A 20,564-nucleotide genomic window follows, 5' to 3' on the forward strand; every position below is an offset into this window, starting at 1 on the left:
ATCCCTGGAAATTCTTGACTTTTTATTTCTCCATATGAATTTACTTGCAACTTTTTCTAACTCATTAAAGTAATTTTTTTGGAATTTTGATTGGGAGGGCACTAAAGAGGTAGTTTAGTTTTGGTAGAAATGTCATTTTTATTATATTAGCTCTACCTAGGCATGAGCAGTTGATATCTGCCCAGTTATTTAAATCTGATTTCATTTGTGTGAGAAGTGTTTTATAACAGTTTTCAAAAAGTTTCTGAGTCTGCCTTGGCAAATAGACTCCCAGATATTTTATATCATCTGAGGTTACTTTGAATGGGATTTCTCTTTGTAGCTCTTCCTGCTCTATCATACAAGACATATATATATATATATATATATATATATATATATATATATATATATATATGAAAGTTGAGGATTTATGAGGGTTTATTTTATATCCTGCAACTTTGTTTAAAATGGTCATTGTTTCCAGTAGTTTTTTGGATGATTTCTTAGGATGCTCTATGTAGACAATCATGTCATCTGCAAAGAGTGAGAGTTTTGTCTCTTCCTTCCCAATTGTAATTCCTTCCATTTCTTTTTCTTCTCTAATTGCGAAAGCTAACATTTTAAATATGATATTGAACAGTAGTGGTGAGAATGGGCACCCTTGTTTTACCCCTAATATTATTGGAAATGCCTCGAGCCTCTCCACATTTATTATACTGCGTGTTGATGGTTTCAGATAGATACTGATAATTATTATACGGAACAATCGAGGTATTCCTCCACTCTCTAGTCTTTTTGGCAGAAATGTGTGTTGGATTTTGTCAAAAGGTTTTCAGCATCGAATGATATGATCATATGATTTCTGATAGGTATGTTATTGATATAATTAATTATACTAACAGTTTTCCTAATATTGAACCAACCCTGAATTCCTGGGATAAATCCTATTTGGTCAAAATGTATTGTCCTAGTGATAACTACTTGTAATTGTTTTGCTAAGATTTTACTTAAGATTTTTGCATCTATATTCATCAGGGAGATAGGTCTATAGTTTTCTTTCTCTGTTTAATTCTTCTTGTTTTAGGTATCAGCATCTTATTGGATTCATAGAAAGAGTTAGGCAGAGTTCCATCTTTCCCTGTTTTTCCTAGAATTGGAACCAGTGGTCCCTTGAATGTTTGGTAGAATTCACTTGTGAATCTATCAGATCCTGGAGATTTTTTCTTAGGGAGTTTAATGATGGCTTGTTGAGTTTCTTTTTTGGAGATAGGGTAGTTTAGGTATTTAATCTCCTCTTCATTTAACCTGGGCAACTTATATTTTTGTAAATATTCATCCATTTTACTTAGAGTATCAAATTTATTGGCATACAGGTAGGCAAAATAATTCCCAATTATTACTCTAATTTCCTCTTCATTGGTGGTGAGTTCACCTTTTTCATTTATGATACTAGCAATTTGGTTTCCTTCAAAAATATGGAACACTTCACGAATTTGCGTGTCATCCTTGCACAGGGGCCATGCTAATCTGCTCTGTGTCATTCCAATTTCAGTATATATGCTTCCAAAGTGAGCACCATTCTAAATTCTTTTGAGTGTTTATAGATCTCATTTTGTGTCTTTTAGCAGTGTAGTCTTAGGTGTGATTTACTGTTATTGATTATTGTTGCTGCTATTTGTGGCTATTGTTCTTAACTATGAACCACAACATCTAAGAAACTTGATCCCTTTTCAACTTGGAAGGTGCTAGACCTTCTCCTTGATGGCACCAATGACCTTTAGTGAGCCTATATAGCAAAGTTTTATGTTGCACTTCATATTACCCCTCTGGGGTCCAAACAGTGTCATCTCTGTTGTTAGTTTATTCAGTTCATCTTGCCTTTTGGGCATATGCTCAGGGTCTGCCTTGTTGAGAGTTGATCTGTGGTCATAACTGAGAGTCCAAGTCCAGTGGCATCTTGGATACTCATGGAAGAAATACAAAAAAAGGGTTCCATGAATACTGAGAGGAAAAATTTCCCAAACTAGGAGGAAATATGGAAGGTTTCATGAAGGAAATAACATCTGGATTGGATTTTGAAGCATAGAAGATAGGATCTGGCACACCAAGCATAGGAAGCAGGATGTATCTGGAAGATTGAAATGCTCCATTATGTTTCATCTGTGTAGGGTCTGGTTGGGCATAACATATGGAAAGACTGGAAAGATCAGGTAAAATAAGATCATAAAGGGCCCTGACTACCAGGCAAAGGGGGCAGAAATTTAGCAGGTAGGGCAAGACTATTTGAAAATGTGAACAGAGGGGTGACATGAACAAGGAAGATAGGGGGTCTAAATGAGATCGATTACTCAACCATGGGTTTATTACCATTTCTGATGCCCCATGCATTAAATCAAGACCATTTTAGCCCCAACTCCAGGGCATCTCCTGACCAGAGATGCCCAACCAGACAGCACTCCCAGGAGCCAGGGCTGGCTGATGGGCACTTCCTACTCTTGTCTTCTGGTCAAGACTGGCAGAACTGATGAGGAAGGAAGGGCAATGCTTCCAAGGACCGTGCTACCATTTCCCATTTTGTCAGTTATTTTATGCCCTGAGGGGTTGGGGTGGCAGGATAATCTCTTCCAAGGATATGTGCCTTTTGTAGCCATCAGAGCTCCACAAGGCAGGCTGGGGAAGATGAGGGTGCTTTGCACTAGAAGGAGCAGAAGAAGAAAAATTCTGCCACCTGGGGAAAAAGAAGGGCTATCAGCTCATCAGTTTCAGCCTATCAGAACTCTGGTTTAAATGAAATCAGAGATTTGCAGCCATTGAGTATCTTCACCAATAATTGCCCAAATCTGCCTGCAATTCAACCCAGTACTGAGCAGAAATCACCTTGAAGTATTCCTCATTTGAAGCCTTCCAGGGAGGAGGAGTTCATCAGCTCCCAAGGCATTCCATTCAAAGTTTGGACAGTTCTGATTGGTTGGAAGCTTGTCTTTATATGGAGCCAATTCCTGCTTCTCAGTGACTTCCTCTCCCATCACTGTTTCCAATTTGGCCTTGAGGAAATAAATCAAACCTCCCACAGGAATGCCCTTCAGATGCCAGAAGACCCAGAGAGTGATCCTCCCAATACTTGTCTCCTTGGGCTAATTGTAGGCATTTTTGCCATCTTCCATTATCTGAAGGGTTATCCTGGAGGAGCTGACAGAAGCTGGAAGGGAGCTCTGAGTACATCAGATAAGCTGGGTGGGTATCCTGGATCTGGCCACTTGTAATTCTTGCTAGCACTGATACAATACTTTTAAGTTGGCAAAAGCTATCTCCATTCTTTCTCACAACACCTTTATGAGGTAGGTGCTCATTGTCTCCACTTTGCAGATGGGCAAATGGAGGCACAGAGATGTAAAGTATCTTGTCCACAGTTACACAGATAATAATTGTTTAAGGCAGAATTGGAACTCAGGTTTTCCTGACTCCACAGTCATGACTATAACCACTGAATGGCCCAGCTCTTTCTTTCACTGTGATCTATCAGTCAATCAATAAACATTTATTAAACACCTGCTATTTTCCAGGCCATATGCTAATGTAGACGTGATTCTTGTTCAAGTTCAGGGTATGATACCTTAATCTCTGGGGTCTCTTCCAACTCTGGATGAATGAACCTGTGTTTCAAGTCCCCACTTGACTTGAAGGGAAACCCCCTCTTGGTCTCCTGGCAGGGAGGAAGACAGTTTGTGGAGGTGTTTGGGGGACCCTGGGCATCCAGGGGGGGTGGCATCAATATCAAACTCAGTCAGTATCCTAATGATTAAGTTTCCCTCACTCAACAGTAGTGTTGGGCAAATATCAGCAAGGAAGAGGAAGGAAGGACACTTGAAAGCATATCCGTCCCCCATGGGAAAGTCTCCCTTCAGAGAAAAATGTTGTGGTTTATTAAGGAAGAAAGAACAATGGATTTTGTGTAAGAGATACTGCTACTGACTTTTTGTATGAGCATTAGCAGGTCACTTCCCCACTGAGGGCCTCAGTTTACTCCTTTGTAAATGGCCAGGGTATGATGAGACATTAGGTCTAGATGCCCAAAGAGATGGGAGAAATAAAACCGAAGGTAGAAAGATTGCAGGGACCAAGGAAAAATGGAGTGTTGCTTTGTTATTCACTGGGGTAGCTTGAGCATAGAGAAGGACAGGAAGGAAACCCTAGAGATGACTCAGGGCCTGGTTCCATCATGCCTTGGTCTGGTGGTCCACCTCCCACTCCTGCTTGCCCGTCTGACCCCAGAAGTCTGTCTTTCACTTCGGAGAAGACAAAATTGCCAAATTTCTTGAATTCATTATGCATCCACAGGATATCTTCTGGGGCCTCTGGAATCCAGCTGATTATCCTGCAACAGATGGGGAAGAAGGGACTGGGAGTCAGCAGCAAAGAGGGGCAGCAGGGGATAATAATATACCCTCCCTGGAATCAGAAATCTTGCTTACAAGCTTAGTGGCCTTGGGCAAGTCATTTAAACCCTCTCAGCCTCAGTTTACTCATATATAAAATGAGGGTGCTTAGATGATGATGATGTTTGTCTTCCACTATAGAAGAAGACAGGGACATCAGGGAGGTGATGCCAGGACAAGCACATGACTTGGATTTGAGTGAGGGGGCTAAGTCAGCAGCCTCAGTTACTCATTTGAAGCCACCTGGGTCCAGTGGCCAGGTATGGAACAGGATGATTGGAGATGGCCCTGGATGCGAGACAGTCAGGGTGAAGTGACTTGGCCAAGGTTGCACAGCTAAGTCAGTGTCAAGCATCTGGATTCAAGGCTGAGGCTGAATTCAAACTCCCATCCTCCTGAGCCCAAGGCCAGTGCTCTAGTCACTGGGCCACCTGACTGCCCTAGGGTGCTTAGAATAGAACACCGCATAAGGCCCCTTCCAGCTTTAAATTTAAGTTGTTAGGAATTAACAGAGAAAATCTTATTTGGGCCACATAAAAAGGGGGATATTCCTAGATCTGAGCCCAGGGTGGGGAGAGAGGAGCTCCCAAGCATGGTGGGGAGATTTGGAAGACAGTTCGCTACGTGGAGAAGGACTTCTTGAAGAAGAGAAAGAAGAATCAGTCTCTGGAGAAGACTTGGAATGACACCGAGGTGTCGAGAGCTCTGGGAAGACGACAGCCACCTCTCCAGGGCTTCCAGGGCCTGAGAGCCTAAGGGAGACCATGAGCAAACAAAGCCAGCTCCCTTCTCTGCCCTCGGTTCTGGCATTTGTAAAAGGAGATACTTGGACAAGAATTCAAAGAGCCCTCCCTGTTCTCAGGTCCCTCCCAACCCTGACCTCCCCTGTTCTCAGGTCTCTCTCAGCTCTGACCTCCCTGTTCTCAGGTCTCTCTCAGCTCTGACCTCCCCAGTTCTCAGGTCTCTCTCAGCTCTGACCTCCCCAGTTCTCAGGTCTCTCTCAGCTCTGACCTCCCCAGTTCTCAGGTCTCTCTCAGCTCTGACCTCCCCAGTTCTCAGGTCTCTCTCAGCTCTGACCTCCCTGTTCTCAGGTCTCTCTCAGCTCTGACCTCCCCAGTTCTCAGGTCTCTCTCAGCTCTGACCTCCCCAGTTCTCAGGTCTCTCTCAGCTCTGACCTCCCTGTTCTCAGGTCTCTCTCAGCTCTGACCTCCCTGTTCTCAGGTCTCTCTCAGCTCTGACCTCCCCAGTTCTCAGGTCTCTCTCAGCTCTGACCTCCCTGTTCTCAGGTCCCTCCCTGTTCTGACCTCCCTGTTCTCAGGTCCCTCCCAACCCTGACCTCCCCTGTTCTCAGGTCCCTCTCAGCTCTAAGATCCCTTCCGGTGCTGTCTCTGTCCTACACCTGAACATTCTATGTTCTAAAGTCCCTGGCTGCCGGTGCAAGGGTCTGTTTCCTAATGTCCCTTTCTGGCTGCAACATCTAGATTTTCCAGACAATTTTACCTCCCCAGCCTGCTGACCCTCCGCCCTGGCTCTTCAGCCTCCATTTTCTACTTCCACTACTTCACTGTAGAGACTTCTTGGAGAAAGTCACCAAAACCAAGCTGCCTTTCCCTTCTGCCAATCTATATGACTTCAAGCACTGTTGGGCTCTCCCTGCGCCTCAATAAGGATTCCATCCTTTTCTTATTACAAACCTTCATATGGGATCAAAATTGTGATTATTACCCATGGCCCTAAAGTTTACATTCATTCTTTGTCAAAGTGGTGTCTGACCCCCTCCTCACAGGGTCTCTCACCCCATGACAAGATCTCACTTACCTCTTAGACTTAAAGTATACATACGCCAAGGGCAGCGTGCAGGGCAAGAATGTGTAGGTCAGTATTTGGCCTGGAACTGAGCGGGAAAATCGGGCAAAGAATCCATTGGGCTTTTCACATGATCTCTGCAAGGCTACAACAACATGTGGTGACATTCGATTGAAAACCCCAGAACCTCAAGCCTGGGCCAAGTCTATCAAACAAGGAAGGCCATGACTAGGAGGAACACTGAAATAGGAATGGTCAGACCTGGAAGAGGGCCTGGACTTGATCTGGTCTAATCCCCTCATTTTCCTGTGACTCAGAGAGGAGTTTCCTTAGGACATTCCCTAAACTTGCTAAAACATCAGTCAGCAGACCTGGGATTAGCACACACAGTCATTCTAATCCCTCCGAGTGTTTTCAAAACAAAATATTCCACTCACTAGTGGTCATTTTCAGACATCCACAAACTGGGTTATTGCCCATTCTCTCCACATTTCCTAATGGAGCCTAACAAAACAAGCCAGGGATTCAGGCTCCCTGTCACCTAACAGACAATTCCTCAGGGCTCCACAGAGCTTGGATCTTCTCTTCCAAGTGTCTCTCAATGCCTTAGTCACTGTCTAATTGCTGCCAGAGAAGCCCAAACCTAGTTAGATTGCCCAGTGACTGAGGGGCCCTGTTTTGCCTGCTCGCTGAACCCCAGTTTTGAATAAAGAAGCTCACCTATTTCTCTTGCAGTTAAAGATTAACAAAGTGCTTTACTCAAAAATACCCTGGGAGAAGAAAATACTGAGACATTTATATATTACACATAAGGAAACTGAGACCCAGAGAGGTAAATGATTGGTTCAAGGTCACTCTGGTAGCTCAATTTCAGAATCAATTCAAACTGAGAACTTTGGATCCCAAGACTTGACTAGGCAGTCTTGATGAACCGGCCAGTTAACTTTTCTCTGTTGTCTTTTTTATTTTTTGGTTTGTGCATGGAAATAGGGTTAAGTGACTTGCCCAGGGTCACACAGCTAGGTCATTATTAAGTGTCTGAGGCCGGATTTGAACTCAGGTCCTCCTGACACCAGGGCCAGTGCTAAGTCCACTGTGCCACCTCGGTGCCCCTGTTGTTTTTCCTGTAAAGCAATAATAATCATACTTGTGGTACTTGTCTGGACCCAGTATCCCAGATTTCAAGGTTACAGAAACCTTAAGGTGCCATTCCATCCAAGCCGTTCATTCTTCAGAGGTCTGGGACACAGAAGTCACTTCTTCAAAGTGACGCAAAGGTAGCAAGGGGGAGATCTGAGCTTCCAGATCAGGACTCTGATTCTTCCTCTGACCAGGGGACTTCCATAATAAGCACAAGCATCAGTTGGGATTATCATGGAAAGGGAGACTCCAATAATAACCACCATTCTTACTTTACTCTGGAATTTCAGCTTTGGAGCCATAAGGAGTTACTTCACCTATCTCATGAGAGTCCTCTCCTCACTGAGCACTTTCTGATATTTTCCATGGTCTTCAAGAGTTTCTTTGCTTAAAAATGGATCTCCCTGCACCCAGCCACCCATGACAGCCACACTCAGCCAGTCTGGGTCCTCAGACAGCTGGCCCACATTGAGCTGGTTCTGGAAATGTCCCTTGCTTGGGAGGGAAGAGCTACAGGTGGCAATAAACCTTAAGGCCCCCTCTACCACCAGATGTTATCAGGAGGAATATTATGAATTAGTATAATCATAGCAAGAAGTATGAGATAAGGCCCATTGGAGAGAGGCAAGGCAAGTGTTGTGGGCATCCCTTGTGGGGATAGGTGGAGGTCAGCTTTATCAAAGGGATGGCATCTGAACTGGAATTCAAAAGACAGATATGCCTGTTCAGCAACAGGCAAAAGGACGGAGTGATCACAGGAGCCAAGTCACAGAGCTAGAAAGGACCTGGAATCTAAACCCCCTCTTTTTATAAATGAGGAAAGTAAGCCCAGAAAGGTCAAGTGATGATCAGACAGTAAGTTATCTGAAGTAGAATTCAAAGAGGGGACAGAGATCTGAGTTAAAGACTCATCTCTGACACCAAAGTTTGTGTGACCTCTACTAGTGGTGACCTAGCTAAATCTCTCTCTTTTTTTAAGGTTTTCGCAAAGCAAACAGGGTTAAGTGGCTTGCCCAAGGCCACACAGCTAGGTATTTATTTATTTGTTTGTTTGTTTGTTTGTTTATTTATTTATTTTTGATTTTTCAAGGCAATGGGGTTAAGTGGCTTGCCGAAGGCCACACAGCTAGGTCATTATTACATGTCTGTGGCCGGATTGGAATCCAGGTACTCCTGACTCCAAGGCTGGTGCTTTATCCACTATGCCACCTAGCTGCTTCTAGTTAACTCTCTTAAGACAATACAATGCAAAACAAGAGGCAGTAATAGGGGAATTTTTCCCCATTCTTTGCCTTTGAAGTCAGGTCTATACCCTCCCCCCCCAAAAAATAAGGTGGTAGGAAAAATACTCCAAGAGAAGTGAATAATCAGTTTGACTGAAACAAAAATTACACAAAGCAGGGAAGAGAAAGGGATGCTGGATTATCATAGACGCCTAATTATGGAAATCCTCTTTGGTAGGCCAAGGATTTCAGCTTTATCCTCCAGCCACAAGGGTCCATTAACAATTTTTGAGCTGGGGAGTAATATGATCAAGCCTGTGTATTTGGATAATTCCTTGGGCACCATACATTGAATAGCTCGGAGAGCAGAGAGATGACGGAAATGAAGATAAATTAATAGGCTAATGTAATAATTCTGAGAAGAAATGATGAGGCCAGATCAAAGGTCCTGTAAATAAGAGAGCGGAAGAGGGAACGAATGTGAGAGAAATTTCAAAAGTAGAATCAATAGCAAGGAAGGAAGGTAGTAAGGAAGATTCTGATAGTAAGAGAAGAAGGAACATGGGCAGGATCCAAGGAAACTTGGATCAAATTGAACCAAACCTTCAGATATTCAGGGTGATGCCAGGATCTCTCATGGGTCAAAGACAATACTCAAAGACAAAATTCCCATTTAGGAAGGAGAGGAGACAGGGAGACTGAGTAGTTAGAAAGGTAGGGGAAAAGCTAGGAGAGAAGAGTATAGAGGTAGAAGGAAAACTTCTGGAGGAGAAAGAAGCTCTTGTCTACATCTATGGCCCCATGGTACCTTGCCCAGAGAACTCAAGTCTTGAATCCAGAAGAAGCCCTGCAACTCGTCCAAGTCCAGCTTATTTAATTCTTTGTACTTCGAGCCCTAGAACCCATCTCAATTCCTGGTACAACCTATATGTTCACTGATGTTCATTGAGGTCCAACACTTCCTGGCTCCATTTGAGATTTCTTGGCAGAGCTGCTGGAGTGGCTGGCCATTTCATTCTGTAGCTCACTATGTATATGAGGAACTGAGGCAAATCAGATTATATGACTTGCCCAGAAACACCCAACCAGTTAAGTGTTGGAAATCAGATGTGAACTGAGATAGATGAGTTTTCCTGACTTTGAGGCTGGCATTCCATCCACTGTGCCACTAAACTGCCCCCTAAAATGGCTTACTAATTGACTGATTGATGCATTCCTGCTGGTTGGTTGTCTGGCTGGCTGAATTAGTCTTACCTGCTTCAAGATCTGGAGACAAGAGCTCAAATTTTGCTATGTCTTTGATGAGTACATTGGGCACGGACCAGTTGATCTGTGGCTCCCCTGACTTTCTCTCTTCCTCATTGCAGGTAGTTCTTCCCTCATTACTGCTGGTTGGCCAAATTAAGGAGGTAGGTGTTGGAGTCACCCCATTGGACAAGTCTGCCATGACCCCCTCCTTTGTAAGACCTGAGGAAGGAGAAAAGATGAAGAATGATATGCCAGCTATCACAAAGGAAAAATACCATAAACCAGACCAATTTCCCATCCTGAACATGGCATCATGCATGTGGATACCCATATATGCATGAAGATGTGAGTGCACAACAGAGTGTCAAGACAAAACTGTTCTCTCTTTTGCATTTTAAGATTCATAAATCACTTCACAACACCTCTATGAATCAGGCAGTTCAAGAATTGCTACCCTTAAAAAAAATAATTGCTTCCCTTGTTTTATAAATGAAGACACTGGTGAGAGGCTGTGACTTGGGATCATGGATTTCAAGCAGAAAGGAAGCCTAATCCAAACTCTTCATTTTATAGAGGATCAATTGGAGTTATAGAGAGGGCAAGGGACAGATTTAAGGTCACCGATACCACTCCCATCTCCTGTTGTCTGTATCTGAATGGTGTCTGGACTGTAGGGATATAAAAGTAGCAATGGACTTGGCATCAGACATCCTTAAGTCTTGGTACTTCTGGTTCCTAAGCATGATGGTATCCCTGAGTCCGGTCTCCCTTCATTAACACAGATTGCAACACCCCAGTCCCTCCTCCCACTTTAACACATTTTCTTCCATGAACTACTGTGGCTGGAAAAATGAAGTGCCTTGTGACCACATCACACTTGGCCAGACTAGATTTAGGAGAACAGAAACATGAATCCAGGACTGGTCAGAGTTTGGGCCTCAGTGGGGAAGGCATTGAAGAGGATATTAGTGAGGAAATAATAATTTAAAAATAGTTCCAATTCATATTGGACTTTGCTGTGAGATCAGTAGTTGTATCATCATCCCCCCCTTTTTTTTAGGTTTTTGGCAAGGCAAATGGGGTTAAGTGGCTTTCCCAAGGCCACACAGCTAGGTAATTATTAAGTGTCTGAGACTGGATTTGAACCCAGGTACTCCTGACTACAAGGCCGGTGCTTTATCCACTGTGCCACCTAGCCGCCCCCATCATCCCCTTTTAGAGGAAAACCCAGGATTAGAGGTGAAGTCATAAGTCGAAGAGCCAAGCTGTACAAATTGAGCCCCCAGAGGCCCTTTACTCTGACCCCACAATTTTACAGGTAAGAAAACTGAGGTTTGGGGGTGATTCATACAAGACCACTCAGAGAGGAGGCATCAGGGAGGGATTTGAGCCCAATCATCTGCCTCCAGAGCCAATTGCTTTCTTTTGTAGCATATTTTCCATGCCACCCTGAAAACATCTCCCCAGTCCATGTTTGCTTGTAAATAAACCTGTCACTGAGCTCCACAGCAACCAAGACATACCTCGTCTTTCCAGGAACCTCAAAGTATCTAAATAGCCTTGTCTGCAAACATTCGCCAGGACCTGCAAACACAAGACAGCCAGAAGCCATGTTGGAGGCAAGAGAAAGTACTTTCAAGGGCCCATGCCCCTTCCCACTGCCATTCCCCACCCAGCTCAGGGCCTTTCCTGAGTGTGATGGCACCAGCCCAAGGAATCACAGCTGGGCATTTTTCCAGACCTAGGAGCACGCTGTGGGAAATGTAAGAGAAGAGGTGAGCCTGGCTTTAGGATTCCATCCTAATGGAAGCAGCCTGCCCTGATCATACCCGCCTGAGACCATGCCCAGAGCTTGAACCCAGTGGGGGGGGGGGGGAGGTAGTGAGTTGTGAGCAGCTGCCAGCTTGAGCTGAACTTCTGAGCTCCATCCAAGTCTCCTGGGTATGCAAAAGTAGTCTTACACACACACACACACACACACACACACACACACACACACACAGACACACATACACAAACACTCACGTTACATTCACACACACAAATACATACAACACACTCATTTTTCTGACATGATGCAAAAGTGAATTTTGCTTCTCTTGCCAAGGTGATAGCCAGCAGACTAGCAGAGACCACCTGGCACAGGGGAAAAAAAGCCTGGAGGTCCATTCAGGTGCCTACCATTCATTCCCCTCTTAGCCTCATCTTCCTCATGTGTTAAGCTGGGGCGAATGAATGAAAACCCATTTATTAACTGATTGCCAGGCACTAAGCCCTGTGCCAATAATATTAATACCTGTGCTATCTATTTGATGCCTTTGATGGGGGAAGAAGCATTTTGTAAATTTTAAAGCTCCAAACTGATGGAAATGGGCAGAATTTTAATATATTCCGATAATTCAACAGCATTCAGCTGGCCTCAGTGAGATTCTCCCATGCTCAGAGCCTCAGAGGGATCTGGTCCAACCTACTCCTCTACAAGACTTCCTACATTTCTGAAAAGTGATCATTCAGGCTTGCCTGGAAGACCTGCAGCAATGGGGAGCTCACTACCTTCTGGAGCAGCCCAGTCCATCTGGGCTGAGTGCAGCAACTCAATCTAAGCTTTTCCTCACCCATTCTGATGGTCAAAGTGGTGCCTCCAGACCATTGACTATACCCTCTCATCTTATGGATGAAGAAACTGAGGCCCAGAGAGGTCCCAAGACCATAGATTCAGAGGCAGAACTGAATGTAAGAGAAGCCAGATCAATCGCATGAAGGCATCTTGAAACTTGAAGGTTGAATGCGAAAGCCCGGAGTTCACATCCTCCTTACTTGTTGTGTGAATATAAGCAAGACTTATGTGCTCTGTTTGCCTGTCTGAAAAATGGGTAGAAGAAGAGCACCTACTTCATAGGATTATTGTAGGGATTAAATGAGTGGTGACCGTATGTAATGGGTTTTGCCACAAGGCTATAGAGTCGTTCAGTTCCAGGATTTTTGGCAGCCCCAGATAGAGCTCTTCAACTCTAGGTGCCCCCCAGACCCTGAAAACAGCCTAAGGGTGGGCCAGAGGAGAACAGGGCTGTACCTTGGGCTCTGGAGGGAAGAGACTCAATATCCCAGCGTGGAAGTTTTTGATGCACAGCTGGAAGCTGCCATTGCAGAGGTTGAGCTCATGGATACTGGCAGAATCGCTCTCCGGGCTGATGTCCACAGTCCCGTAGAAAGGAGAGATGGTGATGGTCTCCTTCGAGTCAGGGAAGGGTACGTTGTTACTCAGAGCTCCATCCATATAGCGCTGAGTGAAACAAGAGAGAGGTCAGCTTGAAGGGTGGATGCCTAGACACAATCCCACCCGACCCCCTTCTGCCCTCTGCTTATTGTGATAATGAGACCCACAGCCACCATTCTGCAGGGATTCTAGATTGCCCAGCTCCAGGAGAGAGGGGTGCAAGCCTCATTAGCCCCAGTGGACAGGTGAGCAAACTGAGGCTCAGGAGAGGAGAGCATCTTGGCCAGGATCATTGCCAAGAGACTCGAAGAAGCAGCTGGCCCTTTCCATTTCCATTGATTCATTCATCCATTTTATTAATGCTTTCATTACGTATTCAGCCCCACTCTGTGCTCAGTACTGTGGCTGAAGGGACAACATGGAAGCAATCACGTCTTTCTGTTCTATGGAAGGAAATCCCATTTGTTGTGTCTGACTCTCCATGGCTCTGTGTGGGGTTTTCTTGGCAAGGATTCTAGAGGGGCTGGCCATTTCCTTCCCCAGCTCATTTTCCAGAGGAAGAAACTGAAGCAAGCAGAGTTAGGTGAGTTGCCCAGGGTCACACAGCTAGTCAGGGTCTGGGGCTGGATTTGAACCAGGGAAGAGGAGTCCTCTGTGCCCAAGGCGCCCCCAGGATATCAGGCATTGAGATGGATAAATCAAGATAGAGTACTTTCCATCCCCAATTCTTTCACCTTTCTGCCCTTTGCTAATTATATAGTCATAACTAACAGAATGGAGACCATCTTAGAGATGAATTAGTGTCCAGCCCCATTTTACAGAGGGGGAAACTGAGACCAGAGGAGAAAAAGAATAGAAGTTGGAGACTAGGAGACTCAGAGTTCAACTCCAGCCTCAATCACTTCTCTTTTCTTGTGCCTCACTTTTCTCCTCTGTAAAATGAGGAGAATCATAGCTCCTGCCCTCCAGGGTTGTTGTGAAGACCAAGCGAGTTCAGATATATGAAATGCTTTGCAGTCTTTAACAGGCTCTCACAATGCGACTTGTGATTACCTAAAGTCATAGACTTTAGTCTATAGACATAGAGCTGGATGGGATCTCACTCACTCAGGACCACCTCTGTTTACCCCCAGTCACCCAATGAGGAGCCACACCCAATGTAGTTAGTGCTTGGTCCTTCCCATCTCTTCCCAGAGCTTCTCAAGGACCTAGAAAAGCACCCACCCACTTACCTCTCCCCGAAACTTGGGAGGCATGACACCACAGTAGAAGGGGAAGAAAATGCTGCAGATGACTGCCTGGGAAGGAGAAGAAGGGAAAGAAAGGTTCCATTGCACACACACCTTCAAGGAGAAGCTGCACGAGCCTCATGATTTCCTTGGGGGCTCTTTTGCATGTTAACTTTGCTGTGTATTTGGAAGAAATAGTTATTTGCTCATGGAAGATCTGTAGACATCTTTTTATTATTCTATGTTATGGGAAATGCTTGATCATTCCATGAAATGAAAACAAAACAGGTTTTGTTTAATGTTTTTGCAGTTCAGTGGGGTTAACTGGCTTGTCCAAGCCCACACAGCTAGACAATTATTAAGTGTCTGAGGACAGATTTGAACTCAGGTCCTCCTGACTCCAGGGCCAATGCTTTATCCACTGCACCGCCTAGCTGCCCTAAAACAGATTTCCAAATTAAGGATGTAGGGTCCTGTAGGGCAGGGGTTGGTTTGACTTTTGTGTCTCTGGTGCATCTCCAGTGCCAAAGGTCTTGCTTGCCATAATCAGCATTGAATAAATGCTTGGTGATTGGTGGATGGATTGATTGGTGGCCAGATTGATTATTATCAGAGACAAAGGAGTACAGATAGGTGGTACAGTGGATAGAGCTCTGGCTGGAATCAGGAGGACCAGTCTTTTCTCAACTTTTATGAAGCCATTCCTACCAGCTAAAAAAAATCAGCTTCTCTGCCTGCTAGAGAAATCTGTCCTCCATCTATCTCCTTTCCCTCTACCAACAAAATTGAGTCTGATCCCCCCCAGACTCCAACGATGTTCCCTGGAGTCTCACCTCTTTAAGCTATCATCCTCTATTCTTCCTACCCTTCAGTACTAGATGAAAAAGGGGTCCCCATTGGTAGCCTCCCACTTCAGAGTACTATCAGTTGGTTCCTGAGGTGCCCATCTCAGCCAAATGGCTCTGCCCACTCACTCAGAACTTCCTAGGTGCTCAGTTCAGTGACCTTTTCTCTGTCTTTGGTCTTCTTGACCCTACTGCTACTTCATGACCTATTCCACACAGTAGGGCACATCCACCACATGCTTTGCCCCCTTGTTTTTGGAGACACTGATCTCTTCTGACTTTTCTCCTACCATGCTCTCTCTCTCTGTCTCTCTGTCTCTCTCTGTCTCTCTGTCTCTCTCTCTGTCTCTGTCTGTCTCTCTCTCTCTCTCTCTTTCTCTCTGGTTTTTTGGTTGTTCCTTGCTTTATATACTGTCTTATCCATCCTCAAGGGTGCAACAAACTCAATACCGATGATTTCAATTCATTTCTAGTCCCTCCTCAGTTCTAATCCCACATGTCTGACCACATCTTGTTTGTCCTCACTTGCTCCTCAATTTCAACATCCTAACTAGAATGGCTCTCCTTAAAGTATGGTCCTTCCCCTCTCTTCTCTGCCTTGGTGGCTCCACTATCCTCACAGTTATTCAGGCACCCAAACTCAAAATCAATTTTTATTCTTCCCTTTTCACCTTCTCCATCCCATTGCCAGCCCCCCTTCAATATTTGTATCTGTCCCTCCTTCCCATTCAAACAAATGCCATCCTAGCCAGTCTCCATCACCTCCCTCCTGCATTATCACAACACCCTCCTACCTGTTCTCCCTGCCTCAGGTCTCCCTCTCCCACATGGTTGCCAAAATCATCTTCCTAAAGCATTGGTCTGACCACATCTTTCCCAGCCCAAAAATGGTTCCCCATAGTTTCTAGAAGAAAATAAGAAAACCTAAGTCTGCCAGTTCAGCCTTCCTACTTTCATGCCATGTTTGGACCAGTCAAAACCAACCCCTCCATTGCTGTTGGCCCATCTTTGCTCATGATGTCCCAGTTTTTTGCTTCTGAACTCTCATCTTCCCGTTATGTCCTCAGGACACCTTTCCAAATACTCCACTGCCTCCGTGAGAGTGGCAGCTCCCTCCTTGAGTTTCTCCTAAGAAGACCCCTCTGGCTCCCTTTCTCTCATATCAGTTACTTGCGAGCTTAGCTCACATCATTTTTTAGATGTTGCTTGTCGGGAGGGTCTTTACCTTAGTTGTCTTGTTCCTCCTGGTGCCTTCTTGGAACTTTACAAACAGTGGTCACAAAATGAATTTAACAGAAGTGACAGGCCTTGGAGGCCCTTCTGTCTGATCTCTCAACCCAAGGCAGGAAGGGCTCTAGGGCAAAAGGACCAACCTGATTTGGGACACCCTACAACCATCACATTCCCAAGTGTGCTTCGATACCATAAGGAATGTTAATCCGTGGTTTGGATAAGTCACTGTTTTCCCAGAGGTATCCTCTTGGATGGGTCTGTGGCCCTCGATTCTGTTTAAGCCTGACACCCTGGTGTAAGATAAACATGTGCTTCCAGGCAGTTGCCTCCTGGCCAGAGCAGCCATTTTCCCCAAAGTAAGCCAGAACTATCCTCCCAGGGAGGGCAGATATTCCAGTAATGTTCACCCCAACCTGAAAAGTATCTTGTCACCTTCTACACCCACTCCTGAGGCCACTGGGAAATCAAAGGATGTAGAGCCAGGTTACCTAGCCTGACTCCTTCAAAGAAGGATGCTCAAGCCTGCAGGGGCTTGCTCAAAGTCCCACAGCTCTGGTCAGTAACAGTTTAGGATCAAAGTCAGATCTCCTGACCAAAGCCAGGGATGACTGGCAGCACTCTGAGGCTGCCCAATCTGCCACTCTCTCATTAGAGGCTCAAACCGGACTCAGCCACAAAGACCCACCTGGATGAGTTCATCTCTAGTGGCAAAGTGGGTGATAATCACATTCTTCATATCTGGCAGCCGAGTGAGGGAGATGCCCATCCTCTGGGAGGCCACCTTGTGGATATCTTGGGGAAGGTTCTTCTGAAGCCGTTGCTTCACAAAGCCCAGGCAGTCAGTGGAAGGGTGGAAGATGCCAATACTTTTCTTTTGGACATCCTTGACTAGGTCCATTAGGTTGGAACAGCAGAAGTCTAGAAAAGAATAGCAGGCCCTCTGAGACACGACCTTCCATTAGAGCAAGAATTTAACTAAACTATTCAACTAAAAGAAATAAAGCTGAAAAGCAGAGAAGAGTGATAGTATGACCTAATGGAAAGTCTGGTGTCAGAAGAAAGACCTGGGTTCAACTTTCTCCTGTAACTCATACTAACTGTGTGAACCTGGAGGAGTCCCTTAATTCTTTAAGTCTCTGAGTTACAGATGAAATGCCTCTCTGTGACAGTAAAGGAAGTTCTCTCTCTGAGAACTCCTAAACTGGTGAATCTCATATGGGAAAATGGGGGGGGGGGAGGGAGCATAGAGGCTGTTAAGCAGCATATTCCCCCTCTGCATTTCCTATGGTACTGAAAGTCCGCATGGTGGAGGGGGTTGGGCACCTTTTATTGAACCAAGAAACCTATATTTGAGTCCTGACTCTGGCACTTACTGACAGTGTCACTGGAGAAAACTTGGTTCCACTTAGTGGGTCTCGGTTTCAAAATGGGCTCAATAATCTATGTATTACCTGTCCAGCAGGCCTGATATGGAGGCGACACTTTGCCAACTGCAAAGCATTATGGCTATCTGAGTCAGTGAGTTTCTGTTTTTGTCCCAAGCTCTCTTCTTCATGATCTCACAGATTCTTGGAGTTGGAGGGATCCCAGAGGTCACCCTGATGACCAGGAATCCTCACACAATACCTCCAACAAGTGGGCACTGCCTCTGACTGCAGATCTCCCACGACAGGGAGCTTACTACCTTCCAAGTCAGACTACTCCATGGTTGTGAGGAAGTCTGCTGCAGCTCCTTTGACCCCATCCTAATCTTCTCTTTACAAGGGAAACCTTCCCTTCTTATGGCACAGTCTCCCTCCCTCCTCCCTCCATCCCCTAGCTTGCCTCCCTAGCCAAAGCTCTGAGCCAGGAGATGAACACAGACAAGGCTGGTCTTTCAGTGGCTTTTCCCCCCGTGTTTGGAACTGCTCTCCAGATCACAGAAAGATCCTTCGCTGCCTCCAGGAACTCACAAAAGGTCAGAGCCAGGAGGGAGTCCCAGAAGCCAGGTCCCCGCCCGAACTCTCCACCACCTGCCCCTGGGGAGTGCCTTGTCTTCTCTCTGGGCTTCAGTTTATCCTTGGCCCAGGGGAAGGAGGCAGGGAAGCTCTCAGATGCCCTCTCCAGTGCCTGCCATCTCTGACTTGGGGGTAGTTGCCCTCCTACCCCTTCCCCTTCCCACCGCCCCCCATTTTCCGGCGACTTTGAAGGTTTAAGCGGATGCTGAACCCTCTTCAGATGCCCAGGCCGGGTCAGGGTGGGCCCCACGGGCCCCACGGAACCAAGGCCAGGGCTGCTGCCTCCCGAGCCGCAAACCTGGCAGGACCCTGGACAGCTGCCTCCCCCGAAGAAGGGCGGCGCTTGGGCCCCCGAGCGGGTCGGGGAGCGGCCCCCGGGAGCAGAGCAGGTCCGGGGACCTCCGGGAGCCACGCACCCGCCGATCTGTTGTCGAGGACGGCGAGGCAGCAGAGCACCCCGCAGGAGGAGCCGTAGAAGCGGCGGGTCCCCCGCAGGATGAAGGGGGCTCGCTCCCTCAGGCAGGTGATCACCCCCACGTGGTAGAGCCCCATGTAGCCCGAGCCGGCGAAGGACATGTCCCAGGTGCCCTCCTGCCGGAACATGGCTCCTCCGCAGGCCGGCCTCCACCTCCTCCCAAGCTGGCCCGGAGCGGCCGCGCCGGGCCCCGGGAGGCTGAAGAGCATCCCGTGACGTCACCCGCGGCCGGCCAACCCCGGGCCGCCGCCCTGCCCCGCCCCGCCGGCCACCTGCGGCAGCCTGGCCCGGGGCTGGCCCCTGCCCGGCCTTTCCAGGTCAAAGAGCCCCGACCTCCCCGAGCCCCCGTAGGAGGTGCGGGGCGCGAGGGCCATGGACCTGACAGCCCTGCAGCTCAGATCCCTCGTTCTGGTTGTTTGCAAAGCCATGGGGTTAAGTGACTTGTCCAAGGCCACCCAGCTAGGTCATTATGAAGTGTCTGAGCTGGACTGGAACTCAAGTCCTCCTGCTCTATGCACTGCACCGCCTGGCTGCCCCTTCAGCTCCTTATCTTACACGTGAGGGGACCCAGAGAGGGCAGGTGCGTGCCCCCATTCCTTCCTACAGGCATTCATTCTCTTTCCTGCTCACTTGTCTTCTCCGTTCTCTCATTCACTTGTTTCCTTATTCGTTAGCTCACGTGAGCGTTCCTTCATTCATTCCCTAGCTCATTTATTCATGCATTCATTCACCAATGCAGGGATTCACTTAACAAATATTTGCCAAGGAGCAATTTGGTGAGCTCTGCGACCTGCTAAGGTGAAAAGTATTGGATTTCCCTCTCAAGGAGCTTCCATCTAAAAGGAAAGTGTGGGGGGCAGCCTAGGGGGTGCAGTGGAGAGAGTACCAGCCAGGTACTCTCAGGAGGCCCTGAGTTCAAATCCAACCTCAGACACTTCATGATGACCTAGCTGTGTGAACTTGGGCAAGTCAATTAACCCTGCTGCCTTGCAAAAACCAAAAAAATGGAAGAAAGAAAGAAAGAAAGAAAGAAAGAAAGAAAGAAAGAAAGAAAGAAAGAAAGAAAGAAAGAAAGAAAGAAATGAACAAATAAATAGATAAATAAAAGGAAGGAGGTGCTGACCTGAGGAGAAATGACTAGAAAACAGTGAAAGGGCCACCTGAACCATTAGGAAAGTAGAAAGAGACATCCCAGTGGCTTCCACTGGGCAAATAAAGGTCACTTCCAACTTTGAAGTCATGTATCGTCCACACTCTCTCAACCAGGAGCCTTTTTTGACCACAGAGAATAGGAATAGCAGGACTTTCATTTTATAGCTCCGCATGGTTTACAGGTCACTTTTCTGCCATTGATCCCAAGACAGAGAATAAGTGTTTTTATTCCCCTTTCACAGATGAGGAAAATAAGCCTAGGGAGGGGAAGGAACTTGCTACAGTCACCACACTAGACCAGCTTTCACCCCCCTCTCTTTACAACATGGGGAACAAAAGGAAAAAAGGGCTAAGAAGGGCTAAAGTTGGAGATGAGAGGGCAACAATGAGAGAAATAGGAATAGCCCCAGGTGAGCAATGACTGTGCAGTGGGCTACCTCACAAGAGAATGACGATAATGACATGTCAGGGAGAAGTGGATTTTGAGCATCTCAGCAAACAGCACCTCTTGATTCTGGATTCTGAGTCTCTGCTTCCAAAGAACAGCACTCCATCCTCATCAGCACTCTCCAAAGTTAGAT

At 46.4% G+C, this 20,564-nt stretch overlaps 1 protein-coding gene and 1 non-coding gene across 2 annotated transcripts; both read right to left on the reverse strand.

The window, feature by feature from the left end:
- Positions 1-1,451: 1,451 nt before the first annotated feature.
- LOC141515646 (U6 spliceosomal RNA) lies at positions 1,452-1,558 on the reverse strand. Its single transcript, XR_012476408.1, has one exon. It is a non-coding gene; the product is annotated as a U6 spliceosomal RNA (small nuclear RNA).
- A 1,119-nt stretch (positions 1,559-2,677) lies between these two features.
- LOC141512277 (patatin-like phospholipase domain-containing protein 5) lies at positions 2,678-19,008 on the reverse strand. Its single transcript, XM_074221085.1, has 10 exons — positions 18,773-19,008; positions 17,045-17,277; positions 14,285-14,350; positions 12,909-13,118; positions 11,359-11,419; positions 9,842-10,054; positions 6,237-6,369; positions 4,231-4,357; positions 3,596-3,685; positions 2,678-2,710 (listed from the first exon to the last, which is right to left on the reverse strand). Exons 1-10 carry the CDS (start codon positions 18,957-18,959, stop codon positions 2,678-2,680), a joined length of 1,353 nt encoding a protein of 450 aa, XP_074077186.1. The 5' UTR covers positions 18,960-19,008.
- Positions 19,009-20,564: the final 1,556 nt, after the last annotated feature.

Source organism: Macrotis lagotis, chromosome 2 (assembly GCF_037893015.1).
Source record: "Macrotis lagotis isolate mMagLag1 chromosome 2, bilby.v1.9.chrom.fasta, whole genome shotgun sequence".
Lineage (NCBI taxonomy): Eukaryota > Metazoa > Chordata > Mammalia > Peramelemorphia > Peramelidae > Macrotis > Macrotis lagotis.

What these genes read in the sequence shown, in the direction of transcription:
- LOC141512277 (XM_074221085.1), bottom strand. Translation starts at nt 18,959, where the DNA reads ATGTTCCGGCAGGAGGGCACCTGGGACATGTCCTTCGCCGGCTCGGGC. An exon ending in CCTCGACAACAGATCGGCGG is followed by an intron (nt 17,278 to 18,772) that starts GTGCGTGGCTCC and finishes ATTCTTTTCTAG; the next exon opens with ACTTCTGCTGTTCCAACCTA. An exon ending in TCTTCCCTCCAGAGCCCAAG is followed by an intron (nt 11,420 to 12,908) that starts GTACAGCCCTGT and finishes TTGTGTTTGCAG; the next exon opens with GTCCTGGCGAATGTTTGCAG.